Source organism: Dysidea avara, chromosome 9, assembly GCF_963678975.1.
Source record: "Dysidea avara chromosome 9, odDysAvar1.4, whole genome shotgun sequence".
Lineage (NCBI taxonomy): Eukaryota > Metazoa > Porifera > Demospongiae > Dictyoceratida > Dysideidae > Dysidea > Dysidea avara.
Window position 1 is genome coordinate 11,457,680 of NC_089280.1, and position 24,646 is coordinate 11,482,325.

At 38.7% G+C, this 24,646-nt stretch overlaps 1 protein-coding gene and 1 long non-coding RNA gene across 3 annotated transcripts in view; one reads left to right on the top strand and one right to left on the bottom strand.

Moving 5' to 3' along the window:
* LOC136265790 (uncharacterized) overlaps window positions 1–19,552 on the bottom strand; it is a 58,813-nt gene extending 39,261 nt beyond the window's left edge. The window contains exons 1-6 of one of the 2 annotated variants that reach the window (XM_066060705.1): window positions 19,049–19,552; window positions 13,041–13,280; window positions 8,701–8,775; window positions 6,505–6,594; window positions 5,381–5,452; window positions 934–1,800 (exon numbers count right to left, since the gene is read on the bottom strand). In XM_066060705.1, coding sequence (XP_065916777.1) covers window positions 934–1,800; window positions 5,381–5,452; window positions 6,505–6,594; window positions 8,701–8,775; window positions 13,041–13,280; window positions 19,049–19,217 — 1,513 coding nt within the window. In that variant the 5' untranslated portion in view covers window positions 19,218–19,552. The remainder of the gene's footprint in view (window positions 1–933; window positions 1,801–5,380; window positions 5,453–6,504; window positions 6,595–8,700; window positions 8,776–13,040; window positions 13,281–19,048) is intronic. The other variant, XM_066060706.1, reaches the window with a different exon arrangement.
* LOC136265791 (uncharacterized) lies at window positions 19,159–22,879 on the top strand. The gene is made up of 2 exons (XR_010705736.1): window positions 19,159–19,742; window positions 19,932–22,879. It is a non-coding gene; the product is annotated as an uncharacterized lncRNA (long non-coding RNA).
* The last annotated feature ends 1,767 nt before the right edge of the window (window positions 22,880–24,646 follow it).

A 24,646-nucleotide genomic window follows, 5' to 3' on the forward strand; every position in this document is an offset into this window, starting at 1 on the left:
ATGTACAGACTACACATACAGACAACACATGTACAGACAACACATACAGACAACACATGTACAGACAACACATACAGACAACACATGTACAGACTACACATACAGACAACACATGTACAGACAACACATACAGACAACACATGTACAGACTACACATACAGACTACACATGTACAGACTACACATACAGACAACACATGTACAGACAACACATACAGACAACACATGTACAGACTACACATACAGACAACACATGTACAGACTACACATACAGACTACACATGTACAGACTACACATACAGACAACACATGTACAGACAACACATGTACAGACTACACATGTACAGACAACACATGTACAGACTACACATGTACAGACAACACATACAGACAACACATGTACAGACTACACATACAGACAACACATGTACAGACTACACATACAGACAACACATGTACAGACTACACATACAGACAACACATGTACAGACTACACATACAGACTACACATGTACAGACTACACATGTACAGGCTACACATGTACAGACTACACATACAGACAACACATGTACAGACTACACACACAGACAACACATGTACAGGCTACACATACAGACTACACATGTACAGACTACACATACAGACAACACATGTACAGACTACACATACAGACAACACATGTACAGACTACACATACAGACAACACATGTACAGACTACACATACAGACAACACATGTACAGACTACACATACAGACAACACATGTACAGACTACACATACAGACTACACATGTACAGACTACACATACAGGCTACACATGTACAGACTACACATACAGACAACACATGTACAGACTACACACACAGACAACACATGTACAGGCTACACACACAGACAACACATGTACAAGCTACACACACATGCAACTGTACCTTGTTCATTAAGCAATAAGCTTAAATCTTTTCTATTAAGATCTTGGAAAAGATAATCATTTGCAGCCAAAGCAGCAGTAGGTTGCCATATCTTTGCCTTTTGGCCAGCATAATCACATACGCCTTTAACAATGATGCATTTCATTTCTGTTTCCATAATGCCAAAGCCTTCCATCTCATATCCTTTTGCTTCTTTGCAGTGAGCATGAATATACTGCTTCCTTATCTTTGCATCATTCAAAAGCTCAGATTTGCTTAGAATTGGACCTATAACAACAGTCGAATTCCGACTTAGATCTTTGGTACAAGGATACTGCCAATCCAGCTTTCTGTGCAAACGTTCTAACATGTATTTTGAAGCTGGTATTACATTGCCTCGTGGAATAATTTCTCCATCCTGAACCTTGATCATTGAGCAGTCATGAATTCTATCTGATATTAACACATCACCAAGTTTAACTTTATTTTCTGGAAAGCCAGCTGCAACTCCGACTGCAATAATAACCTTCATATCATGAAAGACATCTGTATTAGCGTGAAATGCAGCATCTCTTCCACGTCCTTGACTAACTTTTGTAACAGCAACTGGACATTTTCCAATCTTTCCAATCAAAAATATTCGAGTGTCAATATCAGACCCATACTTAGCTTTATGATGAACTTCTAATATAACATTACTACCATCTGGTGGCTTTAGGTAACATTTGGTGGCAAGATCTTCATAATAATTAACAACAACTATCATTGCCTGGCTTTTAGCAACCATCTCTTTTTGTTTTTTGTTTAGTTCATCATAGTTTAGTTCTGTTGTCTGTATCTTAGCATCCTTATACATTTTCTTCAAATCTTCCTCATCATATTTAGGTTCTGCAACAATATAAACATGTAGGAAATTGGGATATATGCAATAGTTATACCATATAACCACTTGGGATTTGATTGATATCATACAGTACATTTGTACTATATAGATCATGAAGGTTTGGGCTTTCTTGTCCAGAAACATCACACAAAAATCAGTCTCACTTTTCCTTCATAACAGCTTGGCAGTATTGATTAGGTATAACCAAGCCCAATGATACCATTAGAGTAACCGCAAACCCATCCACAAGGTGTTATGGAATTTTAAAAATTTCTATTTAACTGAATTTTATACTATCTGATTAACTACAGTGTAACTGATGCCTCTAGCCAAACATAATTTGACTATAGTTAACACTACAGGCTAGATTTTTTTGCTGTTCCACATTGCTTTGGCCCACGACGTGCCTTTACACAAACTGTAGCAGTTGCATCATGGGCTTACGCACATACCTTTGTCCTCCAATACCACATAGGTATGGATTCGTGATGGCTTCAGTGCAGCTGGTTGTGGTTGTCATGAGAATTGCCCATAATTTCCTTAGTGAATGGATTGATTGCAGAGGTGCTTCTTGTATTGACTTTTTTTTTGTAAAGCAGTATAACAGGTATAGCATGTTTGAAAATGAAGCGGAATTAAGGCATGTGTTTAATTGAAATTTCTGTAGTGTGGCTGGATTGATGGCAGAGGCACTTGTTGTACTGTTCTGGATTTGTAATGCTGTACAACAAGCAGAACAAAGCTAAAAATGAAGCAGAATAGCTACATGTAGGTTAGAGACCTAGCATGAAGATCTAAGGGCATGGTCTCTAACTGACTTAGAAAATGTGTGCATTATATATGGGCATATAGGTGGAGTCATTGTGGGATTGGGTTATATGTCGTATTGAAATCGTCACGCAATGTTAAAACAATCACGGAAGAATGAATGTGCTTTTGTTGAAGTGTTGAAAAAAATCGAAGCTCGCACCGCTTCCTTTCACAAGACTTGGATCTGGCACATCTGGGAAACGGCAGTGATCGATATTGTTGAGCCAGGTTAGCGGTAGCCAGTGCCTATGGTGTCACAGCAGTGTAAAGAACACGTGTGTCGAAGAAGCAGCTTGTGTGGATTTATACGATGGGAACAAGTTGTCACAAGTTGTGCCTTCAGTGGCACCACAGTAGCACGAAAACTAAACAGGCACAGTTTCTAATATGAACTACACCCACATTACACGTAACGAAAAATAACGTTCTACAAGGAAGCTTACCCAGTTAGCTCTTGGTAAAGTCCATCCATAGTGTAATAGAAGACAAAAACAGCCATAAAACAGTCTAGAAACAGATGGGCGCTAAACAGAATTTTCCGTGATATTTTTGGACTTCTCTGTTCATCGATCTTGATTATGAGAGGTACAATCTAACGTACAGCATTAGATTGTACCTCCCATAATCAAATTCTTTTAGGTAAGCCTATAAAATAAATAGAGTGGTTAACCACTGGGTGACTGGTCACCCACTGCAGGCTATCAGCCTGATTATGCTTGGAGAGAGCATTGCAAATCAATGATCGAAAGTGAGTTTTGTGATGCTTTGAGGTCTTTTCTGTGAGCAGGTTTCTGACCAATTTAAGAACCTGCTAGCAGGTCTCTTAGTGGATTTTGAAGACCTCATTATCCTCCAAAGATCAAAGCATATTAAGCATACCATTTTCTAAATCATATTTTTGATAGTTGGGGAGCAGATAAAGTCGCTCAATCAACTTTTAAATGAAGTCTAGCCAGCACCATTCTGTGCTTAGAATGAAGTATGTGCTGGTTTAGTAGGGATCTTAATATAAATAAAAAGCAATGAAACAAGGGAGATCATCTACACCTGCAGCTACACTAGTGGACATTTAACCCCTGGCATAATGTATTTCTCGGACTGGACTCACAGACTAAGCTGGAAACAGCTTTTAAACAATAATCCAGGTATTATCCATCTCTTGCAACACTGGAGACACCACTATCAAGCTACAACTGCTGGTACTGCTCTTCTTTACAAGTCACGCATGCACTAATTAATTAGAATACACTTACAATACACGTGTACTAGCAGTGATAAAGTGTGATGGGGGCTATTGTAGTGTTGGGCAGTATACCGAAAATACCGTATACCCAACTGGTATATACCCAACTGTGGATAGTAACCACAGATTAACACTTGACTTTTTTATCACACATAAAGCAATACCAGGTTGATTAAAAGAGTGTTATTAGTTGATACCATGAAATACCAGATACCGGGATATTTTCTCAATACCGAATACCGGGATCAAAATGCCATACCGCCCTACACTACATTCAGTATCTGTCACAACTTTTTTCTGTGTATATACACAGTATCAATAAATTATTTATACATACATAACAGCTGAAAAGCATGGCACTACTTAATTACATAATGCACAAATACATATCACATTTCCTCAACGTCAATAAACCTTTGAATGGCATAATATATGATGTCATTTATCATTGTTTCCATTTTGGTTACCTATTCTCATTTTGTAACTTTTAGGTAAAAGGACTGAGAGAAACTTGCCTTAAAATGTCTATTTACTGACAGTAAATTTATGATTTCTATTAAGGTTACGGAATAGTTTAAAATGCGTGGGCGGAACAAATTACCAAACCTGCTTTAAACCAAGCAGGGATAAATAATTTCAACAACTGTGTTGTGTTTAGCAATACAACTAATTGTGCTTGTTTGTTTTTACTACAGAACAACGACTGTTCTTGGGTGTGTGGTCTATAATAGAGCGATGTTTTATAAAAACGCGCCGCCAAAAACCAGACTAACAGATTACTGAATCCTTATAATTTCAACACATGTGGCTAAACAACTAAAATATCTAGGTCCTGTGGAAGCGATTTTTTAAGTTACTGGTAGTATAGACGTTTTATTGAACTTTTAATAGTTTTTTCAGGTGAAACAAGCTCTTTGAAGGCTTGTATCCGAGTCACTGGGGAGAAACACGCCAAAAACGCTTCCACAGGACCTAACAAATTTAATATACAGTATCACTATGCCCTAGAAATGCCAATACAACCTACAGCTTTTGCTGTATTTGGCGGCGGAAAAACATGGTAGTGACAGCTGGAACTGAGCGATGTAGGCTTACTTGTGTTACTACAACAATTGTAGTGTTCCACCTGCCTCAAACTACACTGTAGCTACATAAAAACATTAAATATGAAGGGCTTCACCTTCATTTGAAACTTTTCACGCTGCTAGACTGGTTTTATGGGCTTCTCAAAAAGAATCCATAGGCATTCAAAATTTTGAATGATTGCCCGTGACTATACCGTAACCTTAAAGTAAATAATCAACTTGTAGTATTGAATTATGCTTGTCTGAAGACATTAGTCATTTAGTCATATTTTAAGTTGGGCTTGACAATACTCAACCAATATTAATATTATATTTTGTGGTAGATATTTAATGTTGGTTTCTTGTAGCATGTAGAAATCACAAATCTCTGTGATCCTTTACATGTAATTACTTAAACCATATATAAGCACTACATGAAAGCATAGGTGTAAGTACACTTATACATACCTCCATCTACATTAGAGTCAACTTGTCCAGAAGATCTAAGACTTGGTTTGAAATCTGCCACATCTTCCCGTGCTATTAAACAGAGTTAGCAAACATTATAGGAACAAAACTCTACTGTATACTCTGTACATATTTTTCTTACTAGTAGTCTTGTACATGCAAACACACACATACACCGGTCTGCATATGTCTGTGTATCATCTGTGTGTGTGCGTGCGTGCGTGCGTGTACGTGTGTATGTGTGTGCGCGTGCATAAGTATATCATAGGAACATATGAAATTTAGCATAGATACTCGCACAGGCAGCAGCTAAATGACACTGACCTTAAATAGAGAGAGAGCATAGTACTGTGAAAGATTGAGATACTGGAGTCAGATATTCTAATAGAACAGTTACGTCAGCTTCGCTGTAATAGAGCAGTCATGTGTCCCTCACATTTCTCCACAATAACATTTTCCCTTACATGATTCATACCATTGAACGAATTAGTAGAACACATACATCTATCAAGCCCTACCCGTATCTTTTCATAGTGATTACTGGACTTATGCAAAATATTTTTATTCAGTGGTGAATCCAGAGAAGGGCATCCCCCCCTTCTTCAAATAAAAAGATCGATATATTCTAATAAAGTAGTCAGTCAAATACTCTAATAGAACAGTCACCACATGTAACACTATTGAGAATCCTCCCTAGTTATTTCTGAGTATGAAAACTTGCATCTGCAGCACCAATCCATGGGCACACTTAGCCACTGTATATAACCTGCTAGGATTATTTAATGTACTAGGTCGATTGTATGTCATTCATATAATATGACAATTTACTTTAAGCTCATAACTGAACTCATGGCTGAAACTCTTGATCAATGCAGACCACTTAGAAAGTATGATTTATTTCTGATTAGATATTTGGGCTCTACAGCAAAAATTTCATTAGTTGTGAAACAGATAAAATACCTATAGCTTCTGGGAGGCTGCACCCACCTGCTTTATATAGCTACCTACTACCCTGATCATAGTGCATCCCCTTGTCAAACCCTGATTTTTCCGTGTGAATTGAGTGCACATGAGCTCGCCCTATACACAACCTCTAAATAGACAGTTTGATATCATCCTCATACCTTCTTCTTTATTATAGCTGACTTGTCCATCACCATTAGAAGCAGCATATCTTCCTTCAGTATCTGTCACAACTTTTTTCTGACTATTTTCTGTGCATAAACAGTATCAATAAATTATTTATGCATACAAAACAGCTGAAAAACATACGATACTTAAATACTTTTATAGAACTTTGCATGAGCGAGATCAGAGGAAAAGATGTACTTTAAGTTTCATAAAGTACACTTTAGGACAAACAGTGCTTTATTGCCTAAAGAGTGCTTGTGCTTTATTATACGATTAAAGCACTCTTTGCAGTGCAATAAAGCACGGTTGCTCACATTCTCTAGTGCAGGCTAATAGCCCACGGAATTTACGCAAGTACAATTAATTACTCAAGCTGGTGCAGGCTGATAGCCCACACCGTGCTGAGTGGTCAATCGCCCCAGCCAACACGAGTTCTACCACTGGATTGCTTTTACAGACATATCTAAATACTTCGATGATGGGTGGGGAGAAGGTAAAATGCTGTTGTGTTTCTTAATGTAAACGGGCAAGTCCTGGAGATATCATGGAAATACTTCACCATGTATCACAATAGAATCGATTGTGGGTTGTGACCAAAACCTGCCAAATATGTGATGAATGTCTACCATGCCAAACTATGGTGAACTACGCGTGAGTTACTTTTTTAAACTAGCTTGTGTGTATCCAGGCTGCTAATAATTCATGCAACACGTGTTAATTATGAGTTTTAGTGTATGGCTCTAGAAAGTTCCATAAATCATTTAAAGCATTGCCTTGCTCATGCTATATGAAAAATAAAGCACTCAGCTTCGCCTCGTGCTCTATTAGCATCTCGGTCACACCTCGTGCTTTATTTTCATATAGCACTTGCGGCAATGCTTTATTATACATTTTCCAATGAAGCCTCACTTCAAAGAATTTACTTGGATAATACTACCATATTGTTCAGTAAGGTGCTAAACACCAAATGTACAATATTGGCAATCAAAATGCAGTGTCAGCATAATGTATTTATGCAAGCTGAATATGAAGCCATATACATTGGTCCCTTGATTATCCGAACTCATTTGGCCCTGAGGGTGTTCAGATAATCAAAAAGTTCGGATAATAGAATCCCATTCATTTATATACAGAGCCCTGTACAAATACTCTAATAGAACACACAAATACTCTAATAGAACAGTCACCTCCATAGTTCGGATAATCGAAATTCAGATAAACAAAAATTCGGATAATCAATGGCCGGATAATCGAGGGACCACTGTACATCAAAGTGCTCACAGTCTTTTACTTGGATATAAGCCAGTTATATCACTGCAGTCGTAGAATATCTTAGTTATTAACACTCGTCCTTGGCTTCACCTCCTACTCATGAAAGATATTCTATTCCTGCTGTGATAGAACTATAACATAAATTTTATAATGTACCATAATATCAATAATAATAATAATACCGCTGCCATTACTGTAAATCAGTAAATGATATTTACTATACTAAGGCATTAACATAATCATGAACCACGATAGTGGGTTCATACGTAATAGGATCGCCCATGTTTTATACAAAAACTCTAATGGAACGCTCACCTAAAAACCACCTTGGAAAGCATCCTCCAACTCAAAACCATCCTCTGGTGATTATTTGTAATGAGTATTGGTCCACTAGTAAGTATCAAGTGAAAAGGAAACAGTATGTGTATTTGGGACTGAAATTTGCCATTTTGTTCATCTTCATATTGACTACACTTGTTTATGTAGTCAACACACTGGCACTCTTTTCTACGCTTACTATTACAATAATCCCGTTCTACCACCACCTAAATTCAATTAAATGCCAGGTGTTGGTCGGAAATCCGAAATAAATTCCAGGTCTCAAATAAAGGCCCCATTCATTTACAGGCTGGGTCAAAAATGCTGTAAAGGAAATAAAAGCCTGTACAAGGAAATATGGTACTTATATTGAATTACAACAATAGTCATTTAGTCGGATACAGAAACTCGTATGATGCAATTTGACTATTTTTAAGAGTACACTTGGGCTTGATAATACTCTACCAATATTAATTTGTGGTGGATATTAAATGTAGTATGTAGATATCACAAATCACTGTGATCTTTACATGTACGTTCTACCACTTTATGGTGTCATTAAGCAGTACGTGAAATCATACATGTACGAATGTACATACCTCCATCTTTATCAACTTGTCCAATATTCTCAGTAGACTTGAAGCTTGGTTTGAAATCTGCCATATTTGTCCTTGCTATTAAATAAATTAGTAAAAAGTACAGTGCAATGAAATCATGTACAATGTACAAATTATTATACAAATGCACATGCACACATATCCATTGCCATGACGGATTTGCTTGATAGATAACCCAATCCTAAAAGCTGCAGGCCCAAAGGTGCAGGCATCAAACTAATTCCCATTATCATACAGTATGATGGTACTGTACAGTAGGGACCACAAAGGAGTAGGTGTGGCCCACAAAATAACATCACCCAAAAACCAGCCTCAATTTTCCATGACGACGATGAGGCAGTATTCGTTAGGCAAAACTAAGCCAAAACAAGCTTTCAGATTGACCCAAAACGCTTTCAACAAGTTGCTACAGAATTTTTTTTAAATTATTAAACGGAATTTTCTACTGACTGACTGCCTGTCTGACTGATTCCTTCAGACAAGCATAACTTGATAACAGCTAAGGCTACGAGCTTCACTGTTTGACATCGTAATAATTTAAAAAATGATTTCTTCAAGACAACACTTAGCCAACCTAAACTCAAATCTACAATAATGTACTAACTAGCATGTTTGACTGACCACAATCAACATTAGTCAGTAGCTATACTGTATATACATGTACCAATTTTATATGGACTACCAGCAAACCATCATACAGTATGGTAGTACTGTATACTGGGGATCATGGAGATTTGGGATTTGCTGGCCAAAACATTCACCCAAAAACCACACCATCCTGGCACTTTGGCAGTATTGGTTAGGTATAACCAAGCCCAAAAGTGCCTTCAGTATGATCCTAAAGGCTTCCAATAAATTGTTAAGAAAATTTGAAAAACTTTTATTCAATGGAATTTTCTGCCTGCCTGCCTGCCTGCCTGCCTGCCTGCCTGCCTGCCTGCCTGCCTGCCTGCCTGCCTGCCTGCCTGCCTGCCTGCCTGCCTGCCTGCCTGCCTGCCTGCCTGCCTGCCTGCCTGCCTGCCTGCCTGCCTGCCTGCCTGCCTGCCTGCCTGCCTGCCTGCCTGCCTGCCTGCCTGCCTGCCTGCCTGCCTGCCTGCCTGCCTGCCTGCCTGCCTGCCTGCCTGCCTGCCTGCCTGCCTGCCTGCCTGCCTGCCTGCCTGCCTGCCTGCCTGCCTGCCTGCCTGCCTGCCTGCCTGCCTGATGCCTTCAGGCAAGTGTAACTCGATAACAGCTAAGGCTATAGGCTTGATTTTTTTGCTGTTCAACGTCACTTCTTCCCGAGACATGTCTTTTGGCATACCACAGTACGTACAATGCACGCATCATGGATTTACCTTTGTCCTCCTTTGTGTCCCATTTCTTTTTGCTGACAGCCCAAGGTGTCGATTCATGGTAGCGCGATGTATGGCTTCCCTACAGTACTTTTGTAAATGGGAATCGTCCATATTTTCCGTGGTGACTGGATTGATTGCAGAGGCGACTCTAACACAGTTTTTCGTTTGTAATGCTGTGTAATGGGCTGAACATAGCTGAAAGCAAAGTGTAATGGCTGCTGCACTTTCAAGGCTTAATCAATAGTTGGGGGTGCACAAATCGTCGTATTTTTGTGATGACTGGATTATTGTAGAGGCACTTCTTCTACTGTTTTTTGCATGTAGCGCTGTGTAATGGGCTGAATATAGCTGAAAGCAAAGTATAATGGCTGCTGCACTTTCAAGGCTTAATCAATAGTTAGGGGTGCACAAATCGTCGTATTTTTGTGATGACTGGATTATTGTAGAGGCACTTCTTCTACTGTTTTTTGCATGTAGCGCAGTGTAATGGGTTGAATATAGCTGAAAGCGAAGCGTAATGGCCACTGCACTTTCGAAGCAGTATTTGATACCTGGGATGCGCGTTTAGACGAAAACATTAGTTCTGGTGCTATCCTTTCTTTTGATGCAGTACCCGTGGGTTCACCAGTCATAATAATGTTACAAAAAAAGTAAAGAAACAAGTGTAAGGCAAAATTAGGAATTTTAAGTTTGATTATAGGGATCATAGAAAAAAAGTAGGGAAACAAGGGAGTCACCTACACCTGCAGATATACTAATGAACATTTAATCCCTAATTCAGTCTATACCAAAGACCAAGTCTGAATTAGGGATTAAATGTTCACTAGTATATCTGCAGGTGTAGGTGACTTCCCTTTTTTTGTTTCCCTACTTTTTTTCAATGATCCCTAATCGAACTTAAAATTCCAAAATTTTCCTTACATTTGTACCAGTATAATTTATTATGTCGTGCAGTTATTGGTTTGCATAATGGACATATGTATTGGTCGTGCAACAGATGTTTGGATGCTTGTGTAATGGCTGATCGCTGCATTTACAATGGAGCAGTCAGCTATTTTGTTATCACACAGTGTAATGTTAGGGGATGTATGTAATTTGTTTAATCATCTTTGTTATTGCCTTAAAGTGGTTGCATTTAGTTTGTATTTGTTTTGTATCCATGTGTTTAAGTTTTGTACTTGATAGCTACAGTAGCTGTATGTGTATTTGTCTGTACTGTATGCTACTCTGGCAAAGAAGAATGATAGTTGCCAATTGTCAGAAGGGTAATTCATCAAATCAGGATAATTGCATGAGGTATGGTACTGTACATCAATTGTGTCATTTTAGCTCTAGTAAACCATGAAATTTAACACCATCATGAAATTTAACACCATGTTTATTACCAGAAATGGTAATTCACTTGTTAATGGAAAATTTACTGCATGCATGTATTGTACAGTGTATGTGGGTATGCCTTAATGGAAATTGCTATATATAAAGCCCTCTGTTTATTTATTCAGCTGTTTAACATCCATATATACAAATATAGAATCCAATGGGAAAGGTGTGAATGCCTTGATAATTAGACAAGCTATACCTCATAATGGCCGCATTTTGAACATGAAGAAATCATCTCACAACGAAGTTAAATGTTATACAACCTCTACATTAGGGCTGGGAGATAATTTAGATTAAAAAACTTCTAGATACCTGAATCACCTATCGTAAAATAAGATTATGAATTTGCTTATTGAGATAATAGTAAATCTTTGTAAACAACCACAGTCAGATGGAAAATGTATGGAAAGGTTGACCACTACTTGACTTTGTGCCAAAAAAAAAGAAGTAAAATTGTGTTTACAGAACATTCCTATATTGTCTTAGACTCTATTTAGGCTGTTTTGAGTGGGTAATAAATCTCATATACTCCACCTTGTTTTCTAATATACTCCATGCCTTCAGGCACAATATAACATATGCTCAAAATCTAAGTTGTCCAATCACTATGCGTTGTTCACATGCAGTGATTTAATGAGCGCGATTATTTTGTCGTGTGAGGACACATAGTTGCCATGGTGCTAGTATTATCGCAAGAAAAACCAGCCGCTTTTGCTGAGCCTACAGCAGAAACAGCCGTGGATGAGGTAAGTAATCTGAGTGTAATGTGAAATAGAGTCTAAAGCAGTTATACGGGCACAATGTGGAGTCTATGAAATTTATAAACCCGAAGGCCCGGGCTGTAGCGCACGAGCGAAGCGAGGGCGCTACTAAGGGCCTGAGGGTTTATAAATTTCATGGACTCCACATTGTGCCAGTATAACTATTATATAACATCGTCGAGATAACATTGATTATCGTGATAAAACAATTGTCATAAGGTTTTACCATTATTGCACATAACCCTACTCCACATACAGGTTTTGGTTATCATTTTGCTCACGTAAGTGCAGACAAACAAAGATACAAACATGCACACGCAAACTTATATGCACTTTTATTTGGAAACAATTGCATGAACCAAGGTCATCTGATTTAGATAAAAGCGAGTGAAATTATCTACAAGTACATACACACATCAGAAAGTAAACCCATATAATGTGTCTGTCCGCACACATCAGAAAGTAAGTTACAGTAAGTTCTGCATTATCAGGCTGCATGTGAATAATAATAATAAAGATTGTATTTATACTATAATAAAAATCCATCACTGTAATTATATGTATATATAAATTATATATACGTATATAACATTGTGAAAGGCATTTACAGGATAGAACTCATGTGATGGATCCTCAGTTATTCGAATACCTTCATTCCTAACGTTAGACAAAAGTACTCAGATAAATAAATCTGTTCAGATAGCTGAAGCCCACTGACAGATCGAATTACTACACATAAAGCGCACATTAGCAAAAAAAACAACTTTAATTGAAAAAATCACTATTAATTGAGTGTTCAGATAAATGAAGTTCAGATAAGTGAGGATCCACTGTATTATAATCATACCATGATATGACAAGTTATCCACTGCAGTAATCAAATCTCCCCAAGAAGCAGTATAATCATAATCCAACCATTTGGTCAACATCTCAGTACAACACCTCTCACAGTCATTGCGATAGTCATGCTCTATGATATCCATCATATGATTAGTGATCTTGAGTTGCACACCCAACTGTCTCCATTTTGATGCCCAAAAAGGAACCACCTTATTGCAAATATCAATCAATGTTGGTGTTTTCTTTCCTGCAGTAATCATCATTACAATAAATATTGATAAAAGAAGATGTATTGACCACAGAAGATATATTCTGACACAACCATATAATTATTGATAACGCCACTAAATCTTTTGCTTAAAGCAACTGTGATTTCATTGGGGCAATTTCAGCACTTCTTGTGATATTGTATGGCAATCATTGCATTACAGTGACCAAATGTGTGTATTAGAATTTGCAGGCTTGCTGAAGCTTTGAACTAATGAAATAATGCCATTTTTGTAAGCAACTTAGTGCAGATCACAAGGACTTAAGAAAATGGCATGGCACTTAATCAGGGGATAATGCTGAAAACCTTTGTGTTGATTCTGCTACTGTCAAGAGACTGTAGATCTGTTCGAGCCACCTGGAAATGTCTACAAGATGCCTTATCCTGTCTATTGAAAAAATGACTCGTGTTAATCAAATTCTTTTGTGAATGATTGTTACTATTGTAATTTTAGACAACGTATCCATTCACCACATTGGATGTACCATTAGCTGAAGAAACTGGTGGCCTTGTATACTCTCCCAAATTACATGCCTAATGGCAAGCTTTTTCTAATGTCAACTTACCATGTAGTTGCTAGAGACAACAATAAATGAAGATATACCCTAATTGCTGGAATTCCCAAGGATGACAGTAAAGCTTGGATAAATGACTCAATAGCATACAATGTACTTTAAAGCACATACAAAATGATCCCTGCAGACAAACAGCTGTTTATGCTGGAGACACATCAGCAAATGATTGGTATGCCTGGCTTACCCAATGTATCTGGAGATTATCTGGTACAGGATACCTTTTAAGGCAGCAGTCCATGAAAATAGACATTAGCAAAATAGATAAGTTCCTTTATCTGAACTCTACTTTAGAAGGTAGTACAAGCAAGGCCATTCAAGGTCTTGGACTGACTGAAGGCAATTATGACTCCATTATTATACTACTGCAGAACATTTTGGAGATCCACAAGCTATGACAGCAGCTCATACGAATGAGATTATTAAATTATCAGGATTGCTGCACTGCTGATCAGCCTTCTGCACTTCTTAACATCTATGATCGAATCACTGTTCATACTAGGAGTTTAACTCCACTGGGGATAAATCTACAACACTGTGGTAGCCTTTTAATCCCAACTATTATGCTAAAACTACCAAATGAGGTCCGTATTCACATGGCACGTCAACATCATGGCACCATTTGGAACTACACCATAAAAACACTATAGCAGTTTACCTTTAAAGGAAGATAGTATTTCTACATAAGGATTAAGAAACTCAAATAAATAGTAGTTTACTGTATTCGAATATTTCCTTAGTTGTTACGTAATTACTTGAATAATAGGTGTATTGCTATGGATGTAATTCACTAATCAAGGCACTATGTCATGGCTACGTAAAAAGGTAACTCACTAAGCTCAGTGCCCTTTCTGAAGGGATTATCACAATGCTATTGTGTAAATGCAATTTATGGCTATCTGTAAAAGGAGTTGATGGTGAGTAAATGGTGACAGAAAACTTCACCAATAGTGTGCACACACAGAGACTATTAACAGATGTTAAATGCTCCTTTGCGGCACTTATGGGCTCCTGGTACAAGTCACACAAGAAAAAAGCACAAAAGGAAAGATGGCAAGACGTAGAAGATGAGGCAAGCCAATTTACACACAAATAAAAGAGGCAAGCTAAGGATGGTAAGTTTGATTCTGCATACTACTCACTGAAGGAAAATATATTACAGATTATTCCTAAATTGCAACTATGGGCTAGGATGATTGCTAGTGGGTTGCATTGCAGCACTGATGAGCCCCCAGCATTTCCTTAGTTATAGAATGGTGGAACAGAAGCTCTCAAAACGTTGTCCAACCAATCACATCTCCACTAAACTTTTCCAATTCCAAACAGGGCAGGGTAGGCAGGTCTTTGCAACAGCAAGCGCTGTGGCTATAATTACGGGTGTGGCCATAGATGAGCCAAGTGCTGATGGAGGTTTCAAGCACACATACGCTCAACACAACACCTTTATATCAATCACTGTAGCACTAATACTCTCTGATTCATCAATTTTGCGTGCTACATCATCAACTCACACAGAGCCAAAACCCTGTCATCGAGTTTTTGCAATACAGTTAATATATTTTTCAACTGTTCATTTGTTACTTGCAATCTACCAATATCTTTCAAACAACGCATCTAGCTCCTTTGTCGACTCCCCAGTGTCCCCTGCAAACAGACCTAAGTCTCACTGGGTTTCATTCCATACGGGTGCTGCTTAAAATGGGCAAGAAATAAAGTTATAAGCTATGGTAAGTATACCTCTATAGGTGCCGTTAAACCTGGCACCAAGGAATTGTGAGAGGTTTTGGCCACACATTGGGCACCAGCTCAGTCAGTATCAGTCAGTAGAGCCCAAAAATTAACAGCTCACTTCGTTCTCCTGCCTCGTGCTGCGTACCGGGAAGTCTCTAATGAATAGTAGAAAATATCCACAAGTGCACAAAACATATTGCATAACAAAATTTCTAAAGTCTATCACAGTAAGACTTTTAGGAGATCCAAACTCCCCAAACACATTCCACTTCAAATCAGAACCAAGGGATCCGTAACTCCCTTGAAATCTCATACACCACATTTGAAATCTCAAGACATCTGAAATCCTTAGCATTTTTGCTACTTTATATTGTAGGTTACATTAATAATCTATGATGCAATCTTATGTAACATCTTGATTCAATGGATATTATCCGTGTTACCTCACTTCAATCTCAATCTGCTTTTGCACGATAATTCTTTTATCCTGCTTTCTGTAAGAGTAGTTTCCTGGGCTATGTAGCTACTGAGTTAGTAAAGTAGCCACGAAAAAGTTAGAAACACGAAAAGTGGCCCCAGAGGGTTCAAGCTGGAGGGTTACTCTGGCAGTATGACATTTAAACTATAACATCTTCAGCATTGTGCTTGGCTGTTATCCTCTCAAGTTTAGCTAGGCCATCTAAGGGCGTGTGTTAGCATATGAAGCTCGCTGGGATTTCATCCTAGATTTCTTGCTATAGCCAAGGGTAATACTTGATGAAGAATTCACTCATAGCAAGTTGTGGGTACAATAACCATGGTTATATCTAGCTGTTACTTCAGTACATTGTAGCTAGTACTCGTAGTTAGACACCTGCTATTGAAGTTTGAGGTTTGAAATCGAAGAAATTCATACTTAAGGTTACGGAATACTGTAAACCCCAGATGCACACTATCAATCATTTTTCATGATTAGGGGTTTGATTTTTCTTAAGGTGACGCTGAAGTAATCAAATGAAGCCTTACAAGGCTAATGGGACATCACGTTTGTGGTCATGCACAAAAAAACACGGAAAACTGATAGAACAAAGCGAAGCGCTTCGAAATATTGAAAGAACCAGCTCTATCAGACTATCAGGCTACTATTGCTGATAAAAGTAACGATATTCACGTACTGACTTCATCACCTTGTCAAAACTCTGGTAACTTCACAGCGAACAACACCAGCTGTCATCGCGTGATTACTGCTTTACGGAGCGCACCCTGTCCAGTTACACTGTCTCACAATTCGTGAAATAACTCCATATTTACTTACCATAGACTCTCAAAATTTGGCAGAGGCACTGGTGAAGCGTTTCTTTACAGGGCTATGGAAAGATTTTTCGCGATTCGCTGTTGACGGGCGTGATATCACTTGTTGAAAATGCGGGTTTGCATTTTAACCAGTTTCCACGTTGTTATCGTTAAAAAGGATTCATAGAGTTGTTCTACAATGTGAGAAACCATAAGAGCCAAGGCGGTTTAGCGCTAGGTTGTTTCTGGGGTGAGTTATTTTAAAATCGGCTCTTAAGTTCAGAGTTTAATAGCCACAAAATTAAAGTGGGTGATTTCACGGAACTTGGCATGCTAAGCTACAACATTAAAGGCTATCATAAGAACCCTTTAAATGTAGACTACATGGTTCACAAGCGGAGTTCTCCACCACCCTAAAATAGCTAATTAAACACGTGGGCTAATTTTAATAGTGACAAATGGGCATTGTACGGCTTCACATAATTACTTCAGCGCCACCTTAATGCATTGTTATCAAACATTTATGCAATTCTTAACTTCTCATTAATTGACATGGAATTCATATGTTGTTATGGAAACATGAGTTGTCCCCATGCCAAACAGTGAAAACTATGAACCAAAAATCAGACCAATGAAGAACCATGAGAACTTACTAACAATTCTAAGATTTAAAGAACATCACTTGTGAGGGACTGACAAGAGGATTTGTGAATAATGTGTATAGTTGCTGAAATATGACTACAATATGGCCTAAAGTAAGACACTATGGTCACAAAATTAATTTTTAAATAGACACAATCCAAAACTACGTAATCGTCATAGCAACAGCTTTCCGCCATTTTGAATGGGGCCAGTATCAATTATTACGATTGCGCTACATTGAAATCCGATGATGAATAAAGCTCGAACTAGGTGGTATTGTCGAACAATTGGCCGTGGAAGTCTTCAAGGTTGTAAATTGGTTAGGGGCAGGTGGTTATCAGGGTTGAACAAGGCGCGAAGCATCGACAGCCCAAATTGCTGGTTGGCCCACACAGGAAGCACTGCGAAACAAATACATAGTATTTTAGTATCCATTACTGCGGTAAATTATTAGTGATGGTAAATTATTAGTGATAGTAACTGTAGTAGCAGCTGACCATCCAGGCGCTCCTTGTACAGGTAAACAAGGGAATTAGTGTCGTCGCACCAATCACCTGCTTTTAGCCAAAACAAAGAATTTACAGCATTGAAAGCTTTCATGGACTATTGTTTGACAATACCACTTAGTTCGAGCTTTCTTCATCGCTGAATTTCAATGCAGTGCAGTCAGTGATATTGAAATTAGCCCCATTCAAAATGGCATCCGAAAAGTGGGCGTGGTTTTGGATGGTGTCTATTGACATCACAAGCACTAGAAACATTATTTCTAACAAATGGCTCCGTCAGGACCTAGACAAGAAGTCAAACTAGTAGTCTGTTTATACAAAATGTTAACAACTAGTTTGACAGTCCTGATTTTTGGTTCAGGAAACATAGCCATTAGTCAGCAGAACTAAGCATGCGCTTACAGGTGCGCCAGTTGCTAAGTGTTGTATCTATGTTATCTTGTACTGTTACGTGTTTTCTTGTACTGTTACGTGTTTTCTTGTACCTTGTAACTGTCCAGTCAACACTCCCAACAATTTAAGCCTGTTACCAGCTGATACACAACACAACAAGCCCGCCTTAATTACGTAATAAAATTTTTGTTTGACAGTCGCTCCGTATCCTGTAACCTTAAAAAAAAATTTGAAAATCTCCTAGAAATCCCAGGAAACCTTAAGATTACGAAATCTCCTACGCATTTTCGCCTATAGCTGCGGACCCCTCGATCAGAACTCGATTTATTCCAGAAAACCCAGACTACGCCCCTGCTTATAGTAGTAGGAGAGCGATGGCCAACCTTTACACCCGTAATTTCAGGCGGTCCATTCAGTTCAGTGTGCATTCACACGTGAAAGAGAAGTTGGATTTCAAACAGATGGGCTCTTTTAAATAATCACGACCCAGATCCTTGCACACTGTTGGCTACAGTGCACGACTGTGACGAGATCTTAAGACGGCAACGAAAAAATCACCGAGTAAATTACAGACAACACAATATTATATCAATAAGTTAATTATAATACAGAATATTATAGCACTACTAACTTTGGGACTCATTCCTGAAAGAGTGCAACAATCTTGAGGATTCACCACCAACATTAGTAGCCATTTGTATTTCTCTCCCGCCCAATGCACATGTGGCCGTGTATAGACGCTTTGCAAAACCACGCCTTCTTTTTAAAAACCATAGTAACCGAGCCGCCGCCATTTTCATTGGGGCCAGTGTACATAGCGGCGTATGGCATATTCCTTCATACTGCTTCGCAGCACCGCTGTTTAGTTTCTTTTGGAAAAGGAGAAGTGTGTTTTCGGAAATGATGAAGTGTTGGGTGAACTGAGCTTGGAAATCGACACCCAGCTGCTGGTTATGGAGAATTGAAAATCTGGCCGTTGTGAAGAAAGTCGTTTCGATTAAAAGGTTCACTCTCCGCAACTTTGTTATCAGACAGAAGTAGTGAAAACTTACTGTGAGTGTAATATACGACTCACAAATACTGTCTTCTGGTATTCAATGTGTAGATTCAAGCCACCATAGATAATACACGTAATAAAGGATTGGCAACGCGCCTATTAAACCTGTAGTGACGTCACGTACAATCCTCGTTACGGTACGTCATCCAATTAACGCGCCCTCTCACCCGTTACTAAACGCACTAGGCCGCTTCGTTCCTTGTGCCGTAGCAAAGTACTACTCAGTAAATACGTAAAGCTTAGTTCAAATGAACGTACAACTACTAAGGTGAGTATCTGATGTAATAAAATAGTGAAACACACTGTCATTTTTAACCCAACGCAAGATAAGGCCCACTGCTTCATGGCTTTTCTCAGTTTTGGAGTTTTAACAAGGAAACTAAAGTGCTTTTTTCCGAACAATGTATAAAGAATTAATTGTAACCGTTAATAGAGTGGAATGCTTTGTTTTGTGTAGGCGTACCACTTACCAAACTATGGTTTGAAGCTGTTTCGTTGTGCTGGGTTTTGGAGTTTTATCGTGGTACTATGTGGAGAAACATCAAGTTACTATTCAGCACAAGAGAGCTCAATGTTATGGTGGTGGAACGCAAATATGTACGAGCTCAAATTCAGATGTGGCATTAGCCATCAAAGTATGTGAAAATGGGGTATAAAAGGTGTAGTGGAATGGAGCATATTATCAACATGAAGGAGCTGTTGGTGGTAAAATATTGTACCATGACTTCAAGCTTAGACAGGGAATAATGAACGTTTTTGGAAATGTAGCAGCTCACAGCAAATACCATCCAGTGGATATCAAGTGACGTCCTTGTGTTCGTCAGTGCTGGAAACTGATGTTGTGGACTAACGTCTAGCTAGACTCTGCTATATTATAATAATTGATATAAACAATGGAAACACATCTGAACTCCTAGGGACCACCTGCAGTTCAGATACCTGATAAATGAAGTTTTATACAAAATCTCTTAAACACATTTGTAAAACATGAAAAAAAATTATTTAACTTCTCTAATAGAACACTCGCTACTCTAATAAAGCATTCAATGAATTCAAATATTCAGATCAGATAAAAATCACAACCCTAGGAGTCACAAATGACATAGGACTCTCACACACAATCTCAGAAAGAAAATCTTAAAATTCTGAACTATATAAAATCAGTTATTTTTGCTTCTGTCTTGATTATAAGAACCATATGTGACAGACACATCCTTTGAGGTTTCCAGGATGGCTTAGAGTTAGCTAGATAATTGACTGATGGATGCTCCGTTAATTGATTTGTGCAAAGCACACCTGCATCTCCATTGAGGTCCTGTCAGTTACTCATTTCGTGCAATAGTAGCAGTGAAATGATCCTAGTAAACACCTAGATAAAGATTTATATTATTGAAATTCTAATCAAATACTTGGAATCCCTAAAACATTACACAATTTAGGGATGTTGGTCGAGAGGTCTCTCACTCAGTGAAATATTGATCAAAGTTCAGAAATTTGTCAATTATTTTTTTCGAATACTTTCCACATACCTAAAACAACAGCCATTGCAAGATCTACCATGGTTTCTGGAGTAAATATGGCCCCTTGGTATGGTTTCCTACAAACAATTAGCCCCAGGTATAAAAGGAGATTTATTTTCTGAAATATCACCATTGAAACTTGCTGCAATTTTGATAGCCAAATTTCAAGGATTTTCTGAGTGACCGACCCCTGGAATTCCCACACAATACAACACATACTATGGCCTAATGAAACAACACATCACATGTGAACAACATGACGAAAATAGAATGGAGTGTTGAACTCTTGTCCTCCACACACACACACACACACACACACACACCCAGAGCCTAAGCCGGAAGTTGTGTGAAACAATTATTGCCACCCAGCAAACCAACACTGGGATGCCTGTGTACCACTCAGGCACTAGAATCTTGTGCAGAATCATCCTGGGACAGGTCTAGTAATCCACAGGACTGTCCAGGTCTAGATTTTTTCCTTATTTTGGCCCCTTTTCTGTTACACCTTTCCAGCTATAAGTCATTAAGTCTAATTCCTTGAAATTAGGTTAGGTAATCCTAAGGCTGCAGCACATGTTGCTGTAGACCTTCAGTGCTAGTCACTGTAAAGTGTTAATAATAAAAAAAAATAATAGATCTCACAGGGAGAAGTAGAACCCAAAGTCACACAATGACCACAAAGTTGAGACAAGGACAGTGAGGCAGCATAGCCAAGTGGCTAGAGCACTGGCCTGGTAATTGAAAGGTTCCAGGTTTGATTCCCAGTTATGCCAATCTGGTGATTCCTTGAGCAACAAACTTTACTCATATTGCTCCAGCTGTATACAGTTGGGGACCTGGTGAGCTGTCACAGCACCATTAGTGGGTACCTGGTGTTTACTGGGAAAACAAATGCCCAATATACACACAATATCCATCAGTCCATTAAAAAAACAACACATTGCCACTGGATACATAAGGTAGTATGCTGCTGAAGCCCTATTACGAACAGCCAATCGGCTTAAACCCTGGTTTACATAGCCCATCCTTATTATGACCTACTGCAGCTGGCTACCAGGAGCGCATCAAATTTTTCATAGGATTCGATATTCCTGTGCCACGGTAAATAAGACTCCAACCCCACGACTCACCAAGTTGCTGCCAGCGCCCAAAATCCGCTAGTTGATAGCTCACTACAATCGATACTGGTTACATCTTGGGTTACATGAGTAGCTCCTCTCTACTACTGGATAGCGAAATAACAGCACTGGGAACGATAAAACGGAGCATTCATTCTGTGGGGTAGCCGTATCTATGACGATAGATGCGCAGAAGTTACATAATAGGTCACGCGACCGTAACGAGGATTGTCTAATAGTTGCTATGCGCGTTGCCAATCCTTTATTACGTGTATTATCTATGAAGCCACTGAGTCCCCCCACCCAGTCGGTCACACTGGACCATGACTTACCCTCCCCACTAGTACTAGCCAGCTACTGTGAGAATATTGGAATGATTACTCTGTTGTACTTGCTGGAAATAGGAAAAGCCAGGAGCACAATACATTAAGTTTGACATTAAGAGACTATCCAGAGAAGAGGAAGAGCTACATCTTAAGTTATATATTCAAAGTGAAGTGAAAAGCTGTTAGTGTATAGTGTGGTGAGTATACATACCCCTCTTGCTCTTACTTATCTGAAGATAGCATGGTGTATCAAGTATGGCAGAGACAAGACGTAGTGTGGTACATCAGTAGACACTAGTACTTGAGGATACGATTTTTACACAATTTCTATACTTGTCATCAGTTTTAGTTGTGTCATCATTATGCATATGGCTATCTCTGTACACTCACAAGAGTACTAGCTATGTTACACACAGTATATGAAAAGGAGTGAATTACTAACTACTTTATGTGTTATAGAAACAATTGATAATTCCACAGCCACAGCAGCTACATGAAATGAGGATGGCACATTGGATGGTGCTGTTTGCAATATCACTGCTTGTCAGTGCTGCTGACACGTATCTTTGTAGATCCCCAGATACTGTTTTCAAATGGCTTACAAGCTGATAACCTAAACTGTATGCAACATTATGCATAATTATCTACAAATTTTTCAGAGATTTTTCATTCAAAAGATGTATGCATATACCGGTATGTGGAACAGAGGTCTTGGTGAGCCACATTGCTTGCATGGCGGCAATAGTTCTCTCATTTCTGCAATTGAAAATTCACACTCGCAGAGCAGTGAGTGCTTTCATGTATTCATTCACCTACTGAGGATACCATCTAACTATTCTTCAGTGATGTCTGCAGCAGCTGAGAACACAGTATATGCCAGCACTATTGCTTGTGCTAACTAGCAGTCGTGTTTTGCGCCCTGTTCAACCCTGATAACCAGCTGCATCTAATTAGAAACACTAATTTTAAAGCTCTGAACACTCCCATAGTCTGTTGTTCAACAATACTGCTCTGCTTGAGGTGCTGTCAACATCGAATTTCAATGCTGCGCAATCGCAATTATTCGTACAGGCCCCAATGAAAATGGCGGCCGGTCGGTTACCATAGTTTTTAAAAAGTGGGCGTGGTTTTGCAAAGCGTCTTCCTCCCGCCCATTTTACACAAAGTGATGTCACTGAAAACCGCTAAACAAACTCGACAAATGGCTACAAACGAGACTGGGGCTCGGATTGGCGGGGGGTCCGACACTCTTGAAATCTCGTACGCTTCGTCAGAAATCACATTTGAAATCATGAAATCACACACTCAAAAGAAATCAGAAATCACACTTTTTGAAAACGAAAATCGTAAAACTCCGTATATTTCCGTAAATTACGGACGCATTGAATTACGCGATATTATTAATTGGAACATAAGAGAAGTGATTTAAGGCCCGAATCACTTGATCTGGCACTGGTTCGGCTGCCAATCTCTAGAATTTTACAGCCCAAGCTGAGTCCACTAATGATCAAAAGCTTCCATCACTGGAGCTATACAAGTGATCTGAGAATCCATCTCGGAATCTTATTCAGTTTTAACTAGCAATTTAGGCTCTACTCGCAGCCACAAGTGACGGTACATCATAGTGACTGCATGGGTTAATGATGAAACGGGTAAACCATGTAGAAGGGCTGCAAACTATAAGCATACTTTTGCAAAGAAAGTAGTTCCCAGCATTAGCTTCAGGACAAATAATTATGCAGCTTGTCTAGAAAATATGTATGTCAGTACTGGTTAGTAACTAGCTACTAGGTGTAACTTTTCAAAGATTAGCTCACATAATATGATTCTGCTTGTTCAGCTGACCCACTAAACATCTTTACATAACTCGCAAGCAAACATTTCATATAAAACAATCCTGGCATACACAATGAAGACCATGGATGTATCCAGATCAGTTGACTGTGTACTTAGGTGTTTCCTGCCACTGTGGTTGTTAGTCAATATGAAATGAGATCAGGGTTGTTAACAGAGAGCCATTCCAGTTTTCAATACGATTGTGAAGGAAGGGATGTGCACGTTACTGATGTTAGCAGAGATATTGTTTATGTCAACTTTCAGGTGTGATTTAATCTATTGTGTATTATAAAACTGGTAGGTAATACATACAAGTAGCTATCTTTCTGCATATAGCTAAGTCAGCTTCATGCAGATTAAATACATCACATA